At 36.1% G+C, this 22,622-nt stretch overlaps 1 protein-coding gene across 4 annotated transcripts in view; it reads left to right on the forward strand.

Annotated features, from left to right (window-relative positions):
• The first annotated feature begins 314 nt into the window (after nt 1–314).
• Nucleotides 315–22,622, forward strand: part of sfmbt2 (Scm like with four mbt domains 2) — an 87,906-nt gene continuing 65,598 nt past the window's right edge. Inside the window, exons 1-5 of one of the 4 annotated variants that reach the window (XM_015352439.2) lie at nt 316–492; nt 9,090–9,265; nt 18,932–19,026; nt 20,259–20,499; nt 22,037–22,057. In XM_015352439.2, coding sequence (XP_015207925.2) covers nt 9,172–9,265; nt 18,932–19,026; nt 20,259–20,499; nt 22,037–22,057 — 451 coding nt within the window. In that variant the 5' untranslated portion in view covers nt 316–492; nt 9,090–9,171. Of the gene's footprint in view, nt 493–3,656; nt 4,301–4,332; nt 4,709–9,089; nt 9,266–18,931; nt 19,027–20,258; nt 20,500–22,036; nt 22,058–22,622 lie in introns of those variants that run through there. The other 3 variants (XM_015352441.2, XM_015352440.2, XM_006633342.3) reach the window with 3 other exon arrangements.

Raw genomic sequence — 22,622 nt, forward strand, 5'->3', positions numbered from 1 at the left:
TGCTAATCATAACATATTTAGTATATAACGACTTCGTAAACAGAATACAGATTTACGGTATATTATTTAGTCATTGAAGCATCTGTTATTCATTTTAAGTACACAGATGTGACTTACAAAGTAGAAGCTTATTAAACCATTAACTTGGATTTGTCACAGTCTCTTGATAGACAAAGGGACTGCTGTGTAAAATTAATTTATTACGACTACGGCATTTTTTTTCTTTTTTCAGAATGAAAAAAAGTTTCCAAAATGGGGGTGGAGGCTTCTGCATTCTATTTATAATTGGCTAAGAAAAATTTTGCAACTGCTGTAAAGGTCAATGAAGGAGTTGGCTGGAAAATAATCTGAAGATTTCACACATGCGCAGTTGTAGGATGCCATATTGGAATGAGGCTGTAGCTGGGTAGCTGAAAAAGAGACACCGCTCGCCTTCTTCAACTGATCAAAGGGGGGTTGCAAATTTAGACGCTGAAAAAAAACTTCATCCAGGTAAGGCAGGTGGACAGTCGTTATTTCTTTAGGTAGTCAGGTATCTTCTCTAACCGAACTCGTCGTTTTCTCCGTGATTCCAACCCTCAGAGAGCTTTTTCCTGGTTAAAATATTAAGCTGATCTGAAGCTGTTTTCTAAAAGCAGAAATACTGTAACAAGAAGCAAGTTGTACAAAGTGTTTTCCTATGTATATTTATTGCTTTCGCGCATGAAGAATATTTTTCTGAACGTTGAATTTAACTTTCTTTTTGATCGATTCTGACATTTGTTTAAGTCGACAATTTAAATAGTTTAACTACAGATGCAAAGTCAATTAATTATATCAATTTTGTAATAAAATGTACGCACCTTTCATCTTTAAAAAACTAACAAATATCCTGTTATTTCCCTCTCTTTCGTTCCTAAGCCCATGTGACCTTCTTTCGATTTCTGTACACTAATCTATATTTGCAGTACCGTAGTTTATTGTAATAGAGTTTACTTCAGTGGAATTCTATTTTAGAGATCATATTCGCATTACATACTTCAGGTCTGAAATGTGTTTTCTCCCTAGTTGCAGAAAGGAAGCAGATAATATTGGGAATCTGTCAGGTCTGTTTCAACATGGCGGGTTAAGGGTTTAAAAGCTGAAAATAAATTCTTTGAAAAGGGAAAAAATAAAACTAGGAGAGTTACCTGTTTGATTCAAGTTTCTTTTGTTGAACCTTAAAATACTCTATTGAATTAAATGTAAAATGAGCGTGTTTAGGTATTCATCGAGTTTTTTTCCTCAGCAACACTTTTCAAGCGAGTAAAGTACATTGGACGATTACCGAAACGCATACTGTATCTACTTTGAAAATATGTAATTTCTATGAAAGAAAGGTGGTTGCCATGGTGAAACGCTCCAGTACATCAAATGTCTTTCAGGCTTTGCATTTTTCAGCAAAAAGTTTAGAATGGAAAACATCGACCACCGAATTGTAAAGGTTGTAGCATCCTTTAGTTTCAGGGGATGTGCTTATCTGACGGATTTCGTGCGATTTAGACCCAAATCTTGGTATAAATGGCAAAAATACTATGGATTATATATATAGGTATTTGGACAGTAGTATAAGGTTACGTGTAATAAAATTATTATGTTCATTGCACTGGCAAACTCTTGGTGGTTTTTGAATACGTATATATATATGTGCGGTGTAAATAGCACTAAAACACCTGCGCATGAACTCTTTAGGAATTTTACTTCGGATTAAAATATCCATAAGGGATATGTTTGAAAGTCCTTTTCGTGTTGCAGCGGCAACATGCCTGCCTAAGTTATAGATCCCGACTGAAATTATCAGTTTGTAGTCTTCTATGACACTTTTACATTTTATTAGATACGTAGAGGAAAAAGAGCTGGACACGACTGTCCAAAGATGAGTATTGCGGTGCTGAGAAGCTATACGATATCATTGCTTTTCCGAGGCAGGCGATTTAAAACAGCATGTTAGACACGCAGACCTGCAAAAATACGATTACAGGCGACGTGTGTTGCTCGTGTGTAATTAACTGTGTGTGTGTGCGTGTTATGTGGTTATACAGCCAGCTGTAAAAGGTTATTGGTTGGTTTTGTTTTACGTGTGCTTTTTGTTCGCTGCCTTCTCGTCCTTGTTAGAAATATAAACTTTCTATTTGGAGGACAAGGGCTCGTATTAACTTCTGAATGAGGAAGTGAAAAACATTGTCTTCTGTGTGGATGATTTTGATAAGTGAGTGTGCGAGTCCGTGACTCTATGTTCGGTTAGGAGGGGGCTACCCCGCAGTGATGCTCTCTGTCTATATATATGGGTGATGTCGATGTTCTTGTCTTGAGTCACTTTCAAAAGCAGGATGTGATGGATTTAACAGTTTTAAGCGCCTTTGCCGTTCACGATCAAGGAGAATATCTTATTAACTAAATGCACCTCACGGGAACTGTACAGCTGTTAACCAATGTTACGTTTTTTTTAAGAAAGACAAATGGCTGATAAAGACTTTGTTTTTACTACCGTCAGCTTCTGACTTCAGATACAGCCTTAAGGCTTCGTTTTACCTGTATGGAGTGGATGGCGTTTTATCCGAGAAAAAGACTTTTCATCTGTTAACTTGGAATTTCGACTTCTCTTTTCCATTTATATAATTTCATTGAGGGCTGGCTTTTAAAATTGACTGGAAATAAACGGCTGTTATTTATTTTATTCTAGTAGGGTTATTGTTTTGGTATCACGTGGGCAACAATGACTTCATGAAAGCGACAACTTCGTATTTTTGTCTATGTGCTTTCGTTGTTTTAACATTAACATGTTCGTCTATTGCTGTTTAAAGGTAGCAAACGTAAATAAGACCCTTAAGAATTAACATCCTGTTAGTTAACAAACGTCCTTGTTTTGTTTCCTTAGAATCAACAATCTCGTTCTTTATGTAGCCTGTATCTATATATCCCAAGTTTCCATATTTTTTAAGTTTTTACTTTGATTTCAAATCTGGAATATATACTTCAGTGCTTTACACGGGGAATATAGCATGTGTAGTATTTTAATCATGTCCACATATGATGAAATTACTAAATATTTTATGTTTTTGGTATCACAGAACAGGAGCTTCAAGGCGCTTTAAATATTTTAACGTACCATTCAATGAGAGGGGTTTCTTGGTTTGTTTTTATGTTTTCGAGTGTCGGATTTGGAATGTTAAATCATCACCGTTTTAAAATACCATTTACGGGTATTTAAAAATACAACAACTTAAATGTATAGGTTTTCCTGGTGCATTCTCAAAAGAGACTGGGTAAAATGCAAAATGAGCCCTGGGCAGTTTAGCCACCTCAGAAAAAAGTAGGCCTATTGTATGCTATATGTATGCTGGAGGTAGTTTACAGTAGTGCACCCTGCAGGCGCAGCTCTGCAAGGCATTGCTGAATTGATTTTGAATATTGGGAATAAACGCGAATGACAGACGAGTTTAGTTCATTCTCAGATCCAGCTTTTTCCTGAAGCTTTATTTCTTTAAAAGGCGGCTTATTTTTCAGTCATATCCAATTTTAGAATAAACGTCAAAGTACCATACTAACGCTGTACCAAGGTGTTAGAGCATTTATTAAAAAAATAAGTTATTTGTATTTAAATTTTTTAATTACAGTTTTGGCAAGCTTTCATGATTTTATACATTAGCGATTGCCGAGTATATATATATATTAACAGTCTCTCTTAACAACTACTTACCATGAACTGGTATGCTTAAAATATGCTTAGACCTGCTGTTTGACAAGAGGAAAACGCTCATTAATTATCTGGTTAATGTATGCAAAGTTTCCCACACGAGTAATTAAACAGTTATTCATTCCACATGATAAACCCTTGGAGAATTGACAAATAATGTTGTTGTTTTTTGACCCGATAGTGGAGATGCAGGTTAGGTCCGCTTTTCAATTGTAAAACAAGAGTCCAGGACCGCATTGCTTTCTGACGTCACATCAGCGGGGTCCGTACAACCCAACAATGCTGTGAGACGCCAGGCACGAGTACGTTGTTTGCTTTTTGTCAACATTCACGTGGTTGGCAACGTGACTTTCTGTCGTAGGCAATAACGAAACTTATGACTCATGAGAAGTAGTTCATACACTAGCCTTTGCTACCCTGTCCCAGTTGTTCTGCGCCCTTTTGCAGTTTCCCCATTGTTTGCAGTGACCGTTCAGTGCATTGATTTTACTTCCTACGATGTGTCTTCCATTACCACAGTGGTGTATTTTGCTCTGACATTAAAAAAGTATTTAATTTCGACTATGTGCAGTATAACGCACAGAGGTAAAAGGTATTTCCGACGCAATGCAACAGAATGAGGGTACACAGTACTGTAACTGGGCATACGATTTTTTTAAACATAATTTCACATTTTCTGTGTAGCTAATTTTGTAGCCTCCAGAAAAAAAAAACAATGATACTTAGAATTGAGTACAGACCAGTGCACCTTCAATGACAACGGCGAGTGCGATAGAAATCATCGCGCCAATCGCGAAGTGTTGGCGGCCGCTCCTCGCTGCCCAGTTACTGTACCGGTTTTGCGGTCCGAGGTTGGCCGCAAGTGGCCGAAGGTTTTTAATTAATCCGCAAATGGCTAAAATAGCGAGCATTTCAGTCCGTTGTGAGAATTATTAAATACCTCCTGCGACAGGAAAACGGTTCAAATTTCTGTTGGAAAGCCGGGACTGGACGGTGAGTGCGTAGCGGCCGCCCTGGAGGACGTCTATCCGTAGGCCAGTGCTTCCGAAAACGGGTGTAGATGCGCTTTGCGGGAAGCGAATCGTAAACCGTCGCCAGGCGGTGGGTCTCGTAGAAGCCCCGCAAGGTCTTTTTTGTAGAAGATGTCGTCACTTTATGGAAATAGATTTTTTTGGCCTTAATTTTTTTTCTTTAAAGCTACGGATAAATTATGTAATTGTCCAATTAACGTTTTAGTTGATCTTAGCTCTGCAGTAATACAATGTTATATGTAATTTAGTTCACGATTTTATTAAGCTGTTAACAAGGGGAACTAAATCAAGATGAACAATTACAAGTTATAAACCCCTTAAATTACCGTCTCTAGACCCCCCTTCCCCCCTCACACCATATATCATAGATCCCAAGAAATTTGGTCAAAGAGAATATGAGTACGGTTAATTTAAACGACCGTACTAGTGTTTATACGGTCAGTTTTAGATTATAAACGCAATGTATACGTATCATGAGTACACAAACCCGAATGGTTGAATAAATAAGCTTCATTTATGTTTTTAGGTGAAAAACATCCGCACATTAAAACAAAGGCCGTCAGAAACTGCACTCTTGCAAAATGTCTTAAAAACTACAAATAAACACGGAAGTCAAGTAGTCAGGTTACGAATACATAGTTAAACTTCCTAAACGACGTTTTAGTTGTCTATTTAATCACATCTTTTATGGCTCAAATTATTATAATTAAACTGTAGTGCACTGATAATTGAGAATAAAGATGATTTTTTGTCTAAAAATACATTATAATTCATCAGATTTGAATTTCATTAAAAATGGACCATAGCATGAACTAATGATTTCAACCGAGGTTCAGCCTCAGGAGATTCTATTTTTAAATTAATATTGTCATTGATAATTCAGATATGTGAACTTCTTTCGACAATAGAAAAAAGTTAGTGATTTTATTATGCTTTAGGCAAGTTTTGTTATACATACAGTAAAAAGAAAAATTGGCAAGCCTTTCTATTAAAAAAATTGTATGGAATTAACAATTTGTATGGAAACTACATCCCTATCTATAAGTATGTATTTCTTACCGGACCAATGTATAGTTTAATGTTTATGAGATGAGTACCATTTTAACAATTCCTGAATATTTTTTAATTTTATATTTTGTAGAAAAATTAGCTTAATATTAGCATGAGTGTTGAGATACTTGACATTGATGCAGTGCATTACAGAGGTGACAGGAACACAGACAATCATTGCAACATAACAGACTAAGAAAGTTAAGATCGGGTCACCTACATTACTGGGGCTAGAGTTTATAAAAGTGGTGAATGAAAGGGACAATGAAAAGCAAAGTGTTGTTATTTCTTACAAGATCATGATCATAAATTAGATTAAGTATTAGCTTAGGTCTATAAATGAAAAAGATTTGGGAAAAATGCAGAACTAGATCTTCAGCTATTAATATGGGCTGATGTATGAATAAAGTGTTAGGTCTAGATCAGTGCTTTGGAGCTTTGGTGTTTTTGTGTCTGAATGGCTAGATTACTTTAAAACCCATATAGTTTCCTTTGTTGATTTCCACTTTCTTTAGTTTTTCTTTTATTTCTGCTGAAGTCTCCTGTCTTCTATGGCTTGGGCTGATGGCATCAACCTGATTAGTTGGTGGTGTGTCAATAATTCCCTCTTGGCTCGTCTGTTTTCTAGCTGTTCTATAATCTGAGTAATGAATACGATACTTAGCTTTTAACATTGTAGAGTTTAAAATGTGATTGATGAACTTGAACAGGCACCTTAATTAATGCAGTAGCCCTGCAGTTGCCAGGGTGATGCTGGCCTTTATTTAGAATTCCTGTTCCAAAGCTGACGTCATTATAGACAATAAAAAATAAACACATATCTATAATTATTTTGTGAATTATAACTTTTAAGTACAAACTTCTTCCAGCTCTGCAAACTTAGTAGAATTCGCAATTGTAATATAATCAAATACTATACATCCTACAGTATGATCAATGTTTTTACTTCAAAGGGTAAGTTGACAGCTCATCACAGCCCATAAAACATATTGTAAAAATCTTTCATTTGAGTCAAAACCTTAGACTGTTTAGTAATTAAGAATCATTTGGAAGAAGAATCCATAATTCATTTCCAAGTACCTCAACAAATTAATTATTGTTCTAGCTAGAAAACTTTCTATGTCTCCACCTGTTCGTTTTGGCAGTACTGTCATGTATGAATGTCTGCCTGTGAACAGGTTGTACAGTACAGGATATACAGTATGCAAAGAGCAAAAGATAAATTTTTGATTCAGTAGTTCAAATAGAATTAATAAATTATCTATGTTTTGCTTTAATGCATTTAGTTCATAATGAAAAAGAAATGGGATTTAGGAATTTTTGAAAAAGAGCAAACCTAGAATAAGAAATACTACACTAATTCCATATACCAATGCAAAAATTGTGACATAACACATATTAGCTTTCAACTTCTATGTGTGTTACAGCAGTACTCAATTTGTATCAGCTGCCTTTTTAATTGTTAGCGCACTTTTGTGTAAGACATGAAAAGCATCTTTCCCTTTCATAATCTCTTTATTAAGTGAAATTGTTTGCGTTTTAAAACAACATCAAGACTGTCTTTGTGTAACACAGCTGCTGAAGAAGCTGTGATGAGTATGCACTCTGTAAAGCTGAGTGATTGATTTGTTCTTTTATTTATGAGAGAATGCTAAGAAGTTCAATCACAGTTATACAATTTTAAAATATTGCCTTAAATTGCATGCATTATTCCACTTGTGGGGCTTTCCATGAAGTTGGAAGTGGGTGTAATGGTGATGGGGTTTGATGTCTTAGGAAAGCAAATCGCAGCCTTTCTGCACATGACCTGGAATACAAAATTAGAATCTGGGTGTGTGACAAAATAAAATACCGTTCATTATACATCTGAGAGGTGTTTTTCATTGTATTTTATCTAGGTTTCTGTACTTTGTTATTTTTTAACTGGTGGTTGCCAAATACTTTTAAGCCAAATGAAGCAGATGAGCTGAATGACCTCCTCACATTTGGAAGCTGTAGCAATATGATTATGAATGGGAAAGTGTGGGTTAAACCCAAAACATGCAAACTGTACTTTGCATACACATATACAAATGATCCTTTTCATTCATATCTATCTACCCATGACAAAAAAAGTGTTTGTGTTTTTGAGCTCTGTTTAAGCAGAGATTGAAAGCAATATACAGTATGTCTAAAATAAGGCCATGATTGCATTACAATGACTGTCAGTTAATTATACGTTTGCTCTTATGGCTAACCTTTGAATCAGTTTGTAATTCCTGTGATTGTTACAGTGAATAAGCAGAAAGTGTATTACCTTTTAAGGCTGCTTAAAATATTTAAGTTTTTAAATAGTAAAAAACGTATCTTATACAGGTGTGAGATATACAGTTTTCTCATCTCCTTGTTGTAGTGCTAAAAGAAAATTTAGGATTTTGAGTTACAGTTTGCAAGTCAACACCAAAACATTTCCAAGTCCAGGTTACTGCATCTAACTTTGACTGGATGTTTTCAAGATTTATGTACATATTATGTAAGGTCAAGTTTGTAATGCAATATTTTTAAAGCAGAAAGGCTCAATGTACTTGCCTTTTGAAAACAAGGGCTAAAGCGTTTTAATGTTTGCCAGAATAAATGGCTAAAATGAAATTTAGGTTTTTCAGAAACAGTTTTAAATGTTATTCTGGAAAACACTGTGAAAAGGTTTTTGAACTGAAATGAAAGCACAAGTTATAGGGCCTCCCAAGTGGCCCAACTGGTCAGGGAACTAGCCTGTGGACAGGCTGAGCTCTGTGATCACTGGGTTTGAGCCTGCGTCATGTCACTAACCAGATGTGATCATGGTTCCCCAAGAGCATAAGGTTGGCAGGGCTTTTCTCGCCTCTTAGAGATGGAGCGACCCCTGTGACCTCTCGGGCGCTTGCAGGCAGGTGCTTGAGGGACTTGACACTCCACCGGTGGGCGCTGAACCTCCAATAAGGAGCTGTGTTGCTTGTGACATGTTAAAAGGGTTGTAGAAATCCACACCTTCTCATTTTCCCCGTGTTGCGGTTGTGGCCAGTTCTAACTGTGAGCCAAGACATGAAAAACACACTATTCCACACGGAGTTGCTATGACAATCAAGTATTCCAAGTTAATAAAAAAAGCACTCTACAGCACTGCATTTACTAACTTTAAAAAATGATGCAATTTCCCTTGGTGCATAAATTGAAAATGACAGAACACAAAATTCTATTACATTATTATAGAGTGCTTCTAGAATATGTCCCACCTGTTGCTCCACGTTGATAACGTGTGAAATGCCTTCTTTTAGGTAAGAAGAAAGAAAATCATGAACTGAAAGAAGAAATCTGGACTCACGTCAGGTATTTTGATCACTGCCTGCAAAGAGCAGGATGTCTTTTGCTGCGAACATGCAGAAGATCACAGTGCCAATACAGGAAAAGGCAAAGGGTTCAACTGGTGGAAATGGACAGCAGATAGAATCAGGTGGGAGCTCTCTTTCTTGAATATTGTTTTCCTTTTGTTATTTTCATGTCACTGTGAGGCACATACTGTATGACATCAAAATGCAGTCACAGACAAATTAATGTGGCAGCAAAAAACAATGATGATAAAAAATGAGTTTTCTTGTTTTCATTTTTCTCTATTGGTATAAGCTAATTGGTATAAGGTATAAGCTAAACATTCCTTTTTAGTATAAAATCCAGAACGTCACTGAATGATGAGAAATATACTGATTAGGCTACTATAACTGTAGCCTGTAATACTATCATGTGAACTGCCTAGTAATTCTGCTTCATATTTATTTAGTCAAAACAAGCAACCACAAAGAGTTATTTTGCCATTCCTTGAGCTGGTATAGATGATGTGCTTTGACTGGTGATGTGTGCTTAAGGTCATTATGTGAACCAGTACTTAGAGATAGGCTATCTAAGAAAGCAATAAAGTTGCTAAAAGTTATTGAAAATAAGCTACTTAAATTTCTTTTGTTGTTTCACCACTATAGAGACACTATTGTTTAAACAGACTTTTAATTTTGGTTTATGTATTTTTAGTCAAAGCATATAGTCACAGACAGCTGCTTTGCCTTTATTGAAGTCGTGGAAAAAATACTCAAAAATGTGATTGGAATTTAAAGAAAAGTATCTGATTTATTTGGTAGTTCAAGCAGAATCTATAGAAATCACATATTTTGTGGTTTTCTATTTTATAGTGCTTAAATACTTTTTTCTTTGTGGTACTTACTGGTATTAAGTAAAAATCCTGAACTTCATTTTGCCTCTCAAAATGCTTCAACATTCATTAAAACATTACACCTAATAGAAACGAAAACTGCAAAGTGAAGAAAACAAAGCAGATACAGAAGATAATCATAAAAAGTCTTTCTGAGAAAGAAATTTTAGAATGGACATTGCAAGTGTTATATACCTTTAATGCATATATGTTAAGAGACTATGAAAGCTATTCTTTCTATTTATTAGTTTATTAAATAAAATGTGTTAACCCTCTCTAACTTGATAAATACAAACGATAGAGGTCTGTTAGGATGATTAATCTTTTCATTTCCATATTTAAAGTGAGAATTGGCATCTGACAAGTACAAACTTATTGTTTTCTTTCCATGTGTCTGTCATCTGTATTTTGTATTCTGGCTTGTTTGGATAAGAAGATCCTTCAAAACTGTGTGATTCACAGTGAACCCCCTGTTTACAATTTGTGTAACTTCCATTGGGGCAGCTCATCTTCCTGGTGGGTTATACATATTTCAGTTGTGAAACTGCGTGTACAGCTGTTTGGTAGGTTGTGTAGAGTTGGGAAAGCAAAATATTCACCAAATGACTAATGAAAAACTTTTTAATTGTTCTTCATATTTGACAAGGATTAGCCTTGTCCTATATGATTGCACAAGTGAGTTGCTATGATGATAAGCAATGTTTACTTTACTAAAGTGAGTGTTGACCAATTATACTGTAGCTTTACATTGCCGAGAATGGACTGAACTAATCAGCATTTAGAAACACAAAAGGTGCTGTATGCTGATCTGGAGCTTGGACTTGGGTATTGTATTCTGAACACAAAAGATGGAAATGTTAGAACATAAAAACCTAAGAAAGGGTACAAATGAGAAGGGAATATTCTGGCCGTCTTGCCTGGTTTGTTGGTGGTAGCTCAAAGTACCAAGAATTTGATACCCAACGACACAGTCTTAAGGTATATCACTGAATCAGCTTCACGTACGTGAGCTGGAAATTGGTTCTAGACTCCCACTGTCTGCTTGTCACGATCGTTACTCCTCCTCTTAAGCGCGCTCCAGCCCTTCCTCGTTCTGTCCCATTCCCCACACCTGTTCCTTATTCCAGCCCCTCTTTAGTTCCACCTTTAAAGCCAGACGCAGGCGATTTCTCGGGGCTTCTCATTGATTTCCGTGTCGTGAGAGCCCGGGGTCCTGCCGCGTCTGGCTCCGTTATAGTTTTAGTTTCCTGGTCCTGATTCCCTGCCCCGCCGGTCCCGACCCGGTTCTGGTTTTAACTACGGATGGATCCCCTGGTCTTGGACTAAACCTCCCGTCTTGGATTCCCCCTCTGGATTTACCCTTGGATTGTTCGCCCTGGATTCACTCCCCCCGGACACTAGCACTGCATGGACACGCCCCCCTGTCTCCTGACCGACTCCTGCATGATATTTTTCCCTATTGTTTCTTCACCTTTTGGATCGTGTCGCCCGCATAGGGCCCGGAAAGAACTGTTCCTGACACTGCTTTCTGATCTTAAACATGGCTCTATTTTTTGGTTTTTAGTGGCCCTAAACATACAGTAATTTGCACTTTTCTTTGTGTTTCTGTTGAGCTTGAAGGAATCCCCTGAGCTGTCCATGTCCATGTCTTTAAGGATTTTTAAATCCCAAATCAAGTCTCCAAATGATTTCCTCTGTTCTTGGCTTAAATGATTCAGTTTCTACATCCAGAGTGAGATCTAAGTAATTTTGTCATTTTAGTACGGTTTCCTTTGATTTAAATTCAACACTCTTGACAATATGGCAAAGCATTTTGTTGTTGTTTTTTTACTGCTTCCCCATCCTGTCTGAAGAAAATAATGAAACTACATACGGTACATAAACTACTGTAGATTTTTCACATGTTTTACTTCTTTTAGTTCATTACTGGCTTGATGGATGAATTTTGTGTTCTGGTTTGTGCATGTATTACCTTGCACATCTCCAGATTAAAATTAATTTGCTAGGCATCTGCCGGTTTCTAAAATCAGATTGAATTGTTTTAGGTGCTGTTTAACTATTTGTACCACCACATATTTTTCTATCATTTGGGAACTTGACAGGTTTACTCACTGTACCTAGAGTCTAGATCAGTTATATAGATTATGGAGAGCATCAGTTCCAAAAAAATGTCCTCATGGTTCCCCACTAAAGATCTCATTTCAGTGTGAGTTAACACTCCTTAACAATACCCTTTGTTTTCTGCTTTTTAAAAGATATATTTTATCTAAGTGCAAACATTACCAAGAATTTAAGCTTTACGTTTGAGGATTAGTCTTTCATGTGGCACTTCATCACAATCTTTTTGAAAATTCAACTACTGTCTATTATGTCATATGCCCTGAAGCTATCTATTGAACTAGTTCCTTGCTCTAAGAAATCAGGTTGGCTAGTTATGCAGGATTTGCCACTTCTGAATCTATGCAATATCCTAGAAAGCAGTTTTCATAATGCTTCTGCCCTTGTGCTTATATTGTTTTTCATAACTTCAGATGTAATTAAGGAAAGACTGATTGGTCTGTAATTTCCTGTCTCTGTTGTGTCCCCTTCTTATGAGTAGGTGTTATATTTGCAGTTTTTCAGTGTGTAGGTACAGAACTTGCCCTGACAGTCATGTGAAACATCGCAAGTGGTTCGTGTAAAACATCCCCAATTTTTTTTCTTAAAACATGCTTTTCAACTGAATGAGAAAACTATATATGTCCAATTAATATTATAAACAGATATACTCTCCCCTTATGTTTTCATTATTGATGTCCTGAATATATATTCTGCAGTACAATTTAATATTGTAGTATGCATCTCTTTTTCCACTTCTTTGTATTTTAACCAATACAGTAACTGTATGACTTGAGACTTTGAGAGTGTATCTCTTCCCTGGTTGCTTTGCTTTGCTAATAAGCCTTCATGTAATTGCCAGGGTTAACAAGCAATAGTCTGTTACATTAAAAGCTAATGGAACCTGGTGCCATTTAAAGTATTAAAACATTTTAAAATGGGTCCAACAGCTCTGTTTGCTGATAAATTCATGTGATTATGTTTCACGTGTTGGTTTGCAACATACAAAAGATCAGGGAATACTTGTGTGTTTACTGTTCATGCATGACTTCCAGTTGTCTCAACAATCAGTTTACCCAAGTCTTGAGTCCTGCGTTCAAATCCAAACTCGGTTGTCTTTTTTGTGGATTATCCACCCCATGTCTGTGTGGCTTCTTGATAATTCATGTTGTCTTCTAATGCAGGCAGTAGTAGGACACAATCTGAAATGGAACAATTTTTTAATGATTATTTAATGCATCTAGTAAAAATCTAGTGCTCATGCTGCAGTGGCTTTTACTGGATTCTGCAATCTGTAGTGCTTAGTTTAGCATAGTTTACACGAAGAAGATGCCCATAAGCGTATGTTCAAAGACTGGCCTTCAAAATTTGTTATTATTGGAAATGTTTACAGATTGCCTGAGGGAATGACTAAAGCAAATGTAGTTCAGCATGCTAGAAAGTGAAAGTAAGAGGGCATAAAGGTGGATGTTAAACAGCAAACAGCAGTAGTAGTTTTGTGAGATGTTTCTTATTTTATATCATACACATACTAAAGTTGAAATGGAATATGGTAAAAATCTAAGGAACATATTTACACAAATACTTAATGCACTAGCATGCACTAACATGTGCACAATGCACACAAATGTTAATTGGCCAGCGTAGCTAATGTGAAGAAATGCATTTAAGACTGACAGTAGGCACTTCTTTACACAAAGAGCTGTGGGGGTCTGAAACAAGCTAATCAGCCTTCATAATGAAGCAGGTATCATTACATGTTTTATGAGCCATCTGGATGACCTCTTCTGATCAAAAAGCAACTAAAAACCAAACAAATGCGCTGAAATTATTTAACAAACACTAGAACAGACAAAAACACAGTTCTTAGCACTCTCATCAACTCTTAGCACTCTTACCACTATTTTTATCTGTCTCATCAAAACAGATAAAAATACTCTCTATCACACACACATTTTAATACATCATTTTGTGGACTTAAAATATTTTGGTTAAAGATACCAATGTGACATCAGGAATAACCATTCATATATTTTCTCAGTTATGATTACACAGTTATAGTCTATTGTTTTTATTTCAACTAATAGCACCAAAGTTGGAACTGCAAGATTTGAATTGTAATTGTAACATGTAACAAGTAATTCACTTGATATTATACCGACTCAGGTGAAATGGGAAAAAGGGCACATTTAAAATGGGTTATTGGCTTTAAGGTGTTTAAGTTTAAGGAGGAAATGCTGCCTTTTACACCACAAAAATCCTCCACAGAAAGTCTGCCCTCTAAAACTGATTGCGAGAAGGTTCTCTCTAAACCAGAGAGTGCATCCGAGAGATACAGTTCAGCCTGATGGAGGCTAAAAGAAAAACAAATCTTCCATCACATATAAAAAAACTGCCCTTTCTCTGGAAATTTACTTCCAGTGTCTTCACTGCTCAAAAATGCTTTATAGGCTCCAGTCCTCATTGAAACAGGTGTGAAGTGCTGGTGCTTTATCGATGGGTATTTGGAATTTACAGTGTCAAGCTTGACAAGATGAGAGCAAACCCAACTGGTACATTAAGATGGCTTCACTTTTCTGGCCATTCACCTTTTCGCTTGATCTCAGGGGTTCTCCGACTTTCACAGATCTCAAGATGCAGTGGAACCACTCAGCGGGCGTGACCTGTGTTTAACACTTCTTTTCTCACGCGTAAACGTTTTTTTTTTGTTAGATGTCATGTCATTGTATTTCATTTTCAGATTATTTTGTTCTTTACACTAAGGATTGGGGAGTATGGAACAGGCTACCAACTGCAAAACTGACTAGAAGAGCCACACGCCCTTCTTTCGTTTATGATGTTTATGTTATTAGTATTTTCTCACCATTTTGTTTCTACAATCCATTAACATTTATTTTAGAATTCCACATAAAAAATGACATTTTCAGATGACGGATGAAAATGAAGGTTCAGATCTAGTGTGCAATGACATTTACTTTGCTCCATTATCATTTTCTTTCTGAGAAAAAATAACAGACACTAATGGGTTGATCGCCTTGAAAAGAAAAGTGCTTCATCTTTGTGCCCGCGGTGTGTTTAATAAATGGAGATGTTGAATGCCCTGTTAACCAAGAGCTCCTGGTAACATTAGCTAATAGTCTAAAAAGATACCTTGCCTTATCTATGAGAGGAGGGAAGCGGTCAATCTGCCACAAGCTTATGTATTTAAAAAACTATTAATAGTATCACTCTTCTTTCTTAAACTGGCTAATAATATAGTTTTAATCTAGTCTATATGAGCATTAAATTAAACACTGTTGCTTACTTCATCAGATCAACCCAGATTTCTGCAAAGTCTTTAGAGAACTGATTGTGATACTTTTCATTTCAGGAGAAGGAGCTCTGTCCTAACACTATTCAGTTAAAGGCAGCTCATGCTTCACAGTGCCACTGTAGAACTCCTCACTGAGATCCAACAACAGTGGTTTGCTTGGAAGCTCTGACTAGTCATTGTTGGTAATTCAGCAGTGATCATGGAGGCACAAGTCCTGAAGCTAAACATCTGTGTATTGCTGAACTTTTTTAATGAATTATGGTAACTGCAGCTATTTTGCTGAAGAAAAATATCAGGTAGCTTGTCTTGAAAAGAAAGGGGCTGTTTAGCTGGTTGTTTCTGGCTGTGAAATGTTTGGCCCAGTATCAAGTAATTAAGAAGTGATGTACCCTGTATGTAAAAGCATGAGCTGTATGTTTAATATCTCTGTATGAAACATCGGATATTTCCATTAAAAGTAGTAGAATTATAGTGAACAGCTTTATGGGGTTACATTCAATGGTACATAAGAGTAAAAAAGTGCTCCCCATTTTCAATTGCAAGTGAAAATATTGTATGCAGTGTATTAAACGTGTGCATATAGTAATTTTCTTTATCATTATTTGTACCTATAATTTGTTATGATTACACTCACAAAAGTGTGCTGGTTGGTTCTCATTAATTTTCTTAATTTGTCTCTTAATTGCTTTTTAAACACAAAATCCTGCTGTCTTGTATCTTTGTTAATCTTTGTTGATGTCAGTAGCTGGATTATTCTAAAACATGAAGTAGTACCCTGGGGTGTTGTTAGAAGTTCTAAGGAAGTTCTGGTTAATCTGCATGTTGTGTGCTAATTTTACCAGAATCAGTTTGACTTTTAGGGAAGATAGACTAATTTATTTGCTGCTTAAAAACCATTTTCTCCTTTCGTTATAGCTTCAGTACAGAATCCACATGCAGTGCTATTTTGTTTACTTAGATAAGTGAGTTTTTTCACCTAATTTTGTAGGAGTCTGAAAAAGCTTACCTTGCTATGTTGTTAAACCTTACACCCTGGCTTCTTTCAAGATACAGCTGGATGAGATCCTTGGATTAATTAGCTACAATAAACTACACAAGTTTATTGGTCAAGTGACCATCTCTCATTTGTATCTTTTCATATTTTATGTTCTTTCCTAAAATGAGGATTGTTACCAATAATATGATTAGTGCTAACAGTCAGAGATATTGTTACACCTTTGGTACTTTTAAGGATCACTATTCCTAATTAGGACACTTTGTGCCACTTAAAGGAGTACATATTCTCTTAACCCTTCAAACAACACTGATAGGGTACCTGCAGAATGAATTATCACACAGAACCTCTACCCTTTTGCAACAATAAACTTTTATTTTAAAGGGAGCCTGTTTGCTTTTAATTGTAGCTGTACACTATTTTAGCATATTCTGGTTTCTCTTCATATCATCTAATTGGATTCTAACACTGGTAGTTAAATGCAAACTTTTCTTCAGTGCAGCTTATAGGGTTCACTGAAATTGTACCTAATGTTCTTCCAAACACTGGAATTATTTATCATTATTTCGTTATCTTAGAGTCCTTATTGACTTCACATATACTGTACCAGTTTTTATAGCATTGTTTTCAAACACCTGAATGAAAACCGGCTGTCTTTGACCACATTCTTTGCTTATTGTCATCATAGAGTTTATTAAAACTAGGACAGCTCCTTTGAAATCTCTGATAAATACTATTTTTTTAATAATATCTCACTGTTTTTTTTACTTTAAAACTTGCTCAGTGATAGACAGAAGTTGGAGTAAATGTATATTTTTGGAAAACAATGCATATAAAAACATTTGGAAGACAAGAGGCAATATTTTCTGAATGTATTTTTGATTTCGACTTGGAATAATTCAAAGACTGTATAACAAGAGAAACATTTGCACTCTTGAAAATGAAAAGCTAGTTGTGTTACTGGTTTAACTGAGTCATTCTGAGAAACTGGCTGCAAGATCATACTCATAATTTACCCAGCCTCATTCACCCACTGGGGAAAACCTGTGATGCATGCTGATTTACAGATTCACTTCTCCCTTTTTCTGGTTTCGCCCATAAAACCTCTACAGCATTCAGTAGATCTTCTCCATGTGGCCAAACCAAAGGATGTAGGGCAATAGAGTAATAGCCCAAATGATCAGGCATAGTTATTTCCCTATATCTGTACCTAATTGAATTAATGTATTAGGAAACCTCCGATCCACAAAATGTTTCATGAATGTTTTCTTTTGCATGCAGATGTACTGTATTATCTTATGTAACTGAACCAAATAACTCTGAAAAATTCTCCTGGCTCAGCTTCTTAAATGTTTCCAAAGAAAAGTCTCCGTAGGGTAATATTTGTGAAGTGAGGAACAAATTTGCATTTGACAAGTCATCTTTCTGTATTGCAAAAATCAACATCGTGTTTTGTCAGCATGTTTTTTTATCTGTGATAGTAGAGAAATGGTATTTCCTTCTTCAGTTTCAGAGTCTAAATGTTCAGGTCCATTAATATTTCATCTCACTGCAAAATTTCTGCATTAAATGTTTATAGTGATTTTACAACACAGTACTAAAATCTTAATTGGTATATTACTTTAAGTTGCTTCAAATGAAGAATAGCACTGGCACACTTGTTCTCCAACACATCTCTTGCTAAAAATAACAAATAATGTCTATTAAACTATACGGTTTGACAGTAATAACTCTTTTCTTTTTATTGAAGGCTTATTCATCTTAGCAAGCAACTGTGAAGAAATTAATTTAAGACAGGCTGCCAACACTTTTTTCTGAAACTGTCAACATCTCTGGAGTTGTAGAAATAAGTATTTACATATTGTGCCTAATTCACAAAAATGTTAACCACCTTGTGCTAGGATGAGTGATTGTTTAATGTGATTGTTCAATGAGTAAGTTACATGCATTGTCATTACAGTACAGTTTTTAAAATAACATTTATTGCTAAACATTGTTAGTCGGTATCATTGTTGAGATGAAGGGTTATGACTGAGACTATGACTTCAGTTGTTATTTCCTACATTTATTTTCTTGAATTATAAACCACTTCTGCCTCTGTTTGTTTTTTAATTTACTGTAATGCACAGATAATAGATCAAATATAACATAGCCACTATCAATTGTAATTCATAAACAGTAATTTAGTTAAATGATGAAGAATGTTGATGTTATTACAAATATTAAATATTTACAATTTAATGTAAAGAATTGACAGATTTTGACAGGAATTGACAGGAATCAGATTGCGCATTTGACTGGAATTTGTATGTGTTAAACAAGATTCAGCATTTCTCATAATACTTCTTAATTATGATATTCAGTACTAATAGTTTTCTCAGTAATTGAAAGTAATAGGAAAAGTAACAGAATATTTTTGAGATCTTGGCTACAGATCTTTGGGGTGACCCAGCAATTGAAATTCTTGACTGTGTTTCTTATTGTAGTTGCTTTAATGTATTTTAATGTGTTACAGATGGAGATTCGTTGGGAGAGGATATTGATTTTAACTGGGAAGAATACTTAGAAGAAACAGGTGCCAGTGCTGCTCCTCATACAGCATTTAAACATGTGAGTCTGGGATCAACCAATCAGTAACATGCATGTCTGAAAGTGCTTTTTTTTATTATGACCTTGACAGTAAGGGTCATAAGGACTACTGTGTTTGCATGCATTTTTGTCTGTCATTGATATTTACTCTGCACGATTCTAGAGTCTGTAGTGGCACAGGTGGATTTACTGTTTACTGTTAAATTTTAAGTTACCAGCTTTTATTGGACATGCACTAATACTCTCATTTTACACATCATATACCGCTAATAACATTGTGCCCAACGGACGAGTTAATTTTATTCTTTGAACATTAACCTCCTTAAATGACCAAGGAATTTGGTTGTAGCCTGCCCATTGGGACATAAAGTATTTGTGTAAGTATACAAATATAAATAATGTATATATTATATAAACCTTACAGCTGTACGTTGTCCTTTTAAAGATAGAAATGTGAAAAACATGTGTCCACGTGTGAGCTATTCCCCACTCACAAACCTGGTTCCTCAGGGAGGTTTTACAACATGGTGTTCTTTGACCTGACTAAGGCTGGAGTAGTGGAGGTGAGGTTGCTGAGGAGCAGTTCAACAAGAGTGGAAATGTTGTTCCACCACAAATCGGGGGATCTCCTCCTGACTAAACTGTAACTCATCAGCAATGTTGCCTGTCAGCCTGGAGCTACAGTATATGACCCTGCAACTCACAACTGGCAACCCACTGAAGCTCAGCAGGTGTGAGCCTGGTCAGTACCTGGATGGGAGACCTCCTGGGAAAAGCTAAGGTTGCTGCTGGAAGAGGGTGATTGTGGGGCCAGTAAGGAGCGCTCACTCTGCAGTCTGTGTGGGTCCTAATGCCCCAGTAAAGTGATGGAGGCTCTATACTGTATAAAGCCTCCATCCTTCCAATGAGACATAAAACTGAGGTCCTGGTCATTCAAAATCAGATTTCCTCCTGGCCTTTATCAGTCATGCCCTCCTTATTCTCCCCATCTTTGAAATGGCTTCATTATTATGCTCTCCTCCCCACTGATAGCTGGTGTGTTGTGAGTGTACTGGTGCACTTTGGCTGCCATTGCATCATCCAGGTGGATGCTGCAATTGGTGGTGGTGGAGAGAAGTCCCCATTACCTGTAGAGCACTTTGAATGGAGTGTCCAAAAAAAAAAGCTACGCGTATTACTATTATATTGGGAACAAGTGATTCTATTTAAAAAAATTGTTTTCTCCTGTTTATTTACTGATTGAATAATTTTAGGTGGAAATCAGCCTCCAGAGCAGCTTCCAGCCAGGAATGAAACTGGAAGTGGCTAACAAGAGCAACCCAGATACCTACTGGGTGGCCACCATCATCACCACCTGTGGACAGCTGCTGTTGCTACGGTTCAGTGGCTACGGAGACGACCGCAAGGCAGACTTCTGGGTCGATGTCATGACGGCGAATCTGCACCCGGTGGGCTGGTGTACTCAGAACAACAAGGTGTTAATGCCACCCGAAGGTAAGGATGTAGGAGAAAACATTCCGTATCCACAGATTAATTTAGTTACAGCTCCCAGCAGCACTTACGTTTAACCACTGCTTTTAATTTGCCGAACCGACAGCAATTAAACAAAATGCCAAATTTATTGATTTAGATTTTTAACTGTACAGTAATTATGGACAGTGCTGCTCATCATGTCATAAAAGTGCAATCTCAGTCAATGCGCTGTGCATTTTCTTCTCCTTTTATCTTCATGGGATCCCACAGAAACCCTTCTGTAGGTCACACCTTTCTATAAATCCATACGTTTTAAACTTTGCAAGTTGTTTTTTGATGGTATCCAAACACAGATGGCTTAAGTTAGGAATTCTGTGATGTTCTAGAATCTGTTTTGTAGTCACATTGATGGGTGATCCATACTGTAGGTACATTTTGCAGAGAAAGTGAAAGCAAGTGCTGACAGTCCCATGGGATGACATCAGCAGTATCTGGTTAAATCAGACAAAAACTCACTGGAGTGACTAGTGCTTAAAAAAACAGATGGTTATTGATGAGAAATGAAACTTTGTTGCTGTTTTTTTGCTTTCCCTACATTATTCTCTATGACAACTCCACTTGTATACACAGTGCTGAAAGAATATTATAGTCTGCTCACTCTGAGGTTGTTGATATTTGGGGACAGACACCCTTGAATAACATAAAGTGCAAGTTCTAAACCTGAACATTTTACAACATTAATAGCCAGTTAAAACTGTTTTCAGATATGATCATAATTAGTTTAGGTTTCATCTTTTAAAAACATGAAATGAAATACATTTTTTCTCCCATGGAATCTCTCTGGGTCTTTTTGCACTTGTTGAATCAAACCATGATCAAGTAATATTTTATCGATTAAGCAATTGAAGAGACAACTGACAATGACAGGGATTGGGAATATCTTTGACTAAATGTGACCAAAAAAACTGTACTGTCAATAGACTGACATGCAAAGTGCATTAATAAAATTCTTATTGTGCTGTTTTTAGTTTTTATGTGAAAGGAAATGATAATGTGACATTTGGACAGAATATAATTAAGATTTGCAATCAAGAGCCTTTGCATCTTCCATGATGTTTAAAATGGTATGGCCTATTATATCAGGATTACACTGTGTTTCATCACTACCTTGTAATTGAATATTACAGGGGATCAACATCTCATCTTGGATTTCCAGTCTTTTGTATTTTGTTAGAGATAGTTTGGAATCTATCTTTAGATGTCCATTTGCATGTATTTTAGTACGCACTATGCAAAGAGGTAAGGATAATGGTAGAAATTGATAATGATATTTTTCTGTTATTATTTTATTCCAGTGTAAGTGCAGAAATGTAGATTTGGTTGTGAAATTGTGTGCTCATCGTTGTTCTTCTAATCACTACTGTAAAATAATACCAGCTTCAGAATAGTTGTGATGAAAGAGAAGGCAACAAAACCCCAAATAATAATATTTTAAAATAAATAACCATCCAAGCTCGCATTATTACAGTTGTCTTTTTTATTTCTTTTTGTTTCTCAGACAACTGTTACCTGAGAAAAGGTAAGCAGTATTACCAGTATATTAGCTTTTCCTGACTGCTTATTTTATATCTGCTGTGTTAAATGAGTAGAGCGCATGATGGTCTTTCTTTGCATTTAAAATAGGTGGTTTCTGCCACCTATATTTTTGGTTTAATTTTCCTGCCTTCCTGTTGCATGTCTTACTACATGTGTCCTGCAAGAATATCTTTTTTTCTTCTTTGGTTTTGACAGTTCGCTCACTTCTGCTGCAAAACTTGCTTCTAAACAAGGGAAATAGTACAAAAAAAAAAGTTAGTATTTCAGAATGGCCTGAATCCTGCCCTGTACTAGCAGAATTCCCTAAGTTATTCACAATCTGCATGAAGAATATTTTCAGAAGCTACTTTTGCAAGGTTATTTAGAATTTTAATGCACAATCTACTGTACATTGGAATGACAATTCACAAAGAGGGTAAATCATTTTTCAGGATAGAAACAAGTAAAACAATTACAAACAAAAATATTAATTATGCTGCACATTTACAAAATTAGAGACTTTACATAAAGCAAAGAAAGCTTCTGCTGATTTCACTACATATGTTCCC

Source organism: Lepisosteus oculatus, chromosome 7 (assembly GCF_040954835.1).
Source record: "Lepisosteus oculatus isolate fLepOcu1 chromosome 7, fLepOcu1.hap2, whole genome shotgun sequence".
Lineage (NCBI taxonomy): Eukaryota > Metazoa > Chordata > Actinopteri > Semionotiformes > Lepisosteidae > Lepisosteus > Lepisosteus oculatus.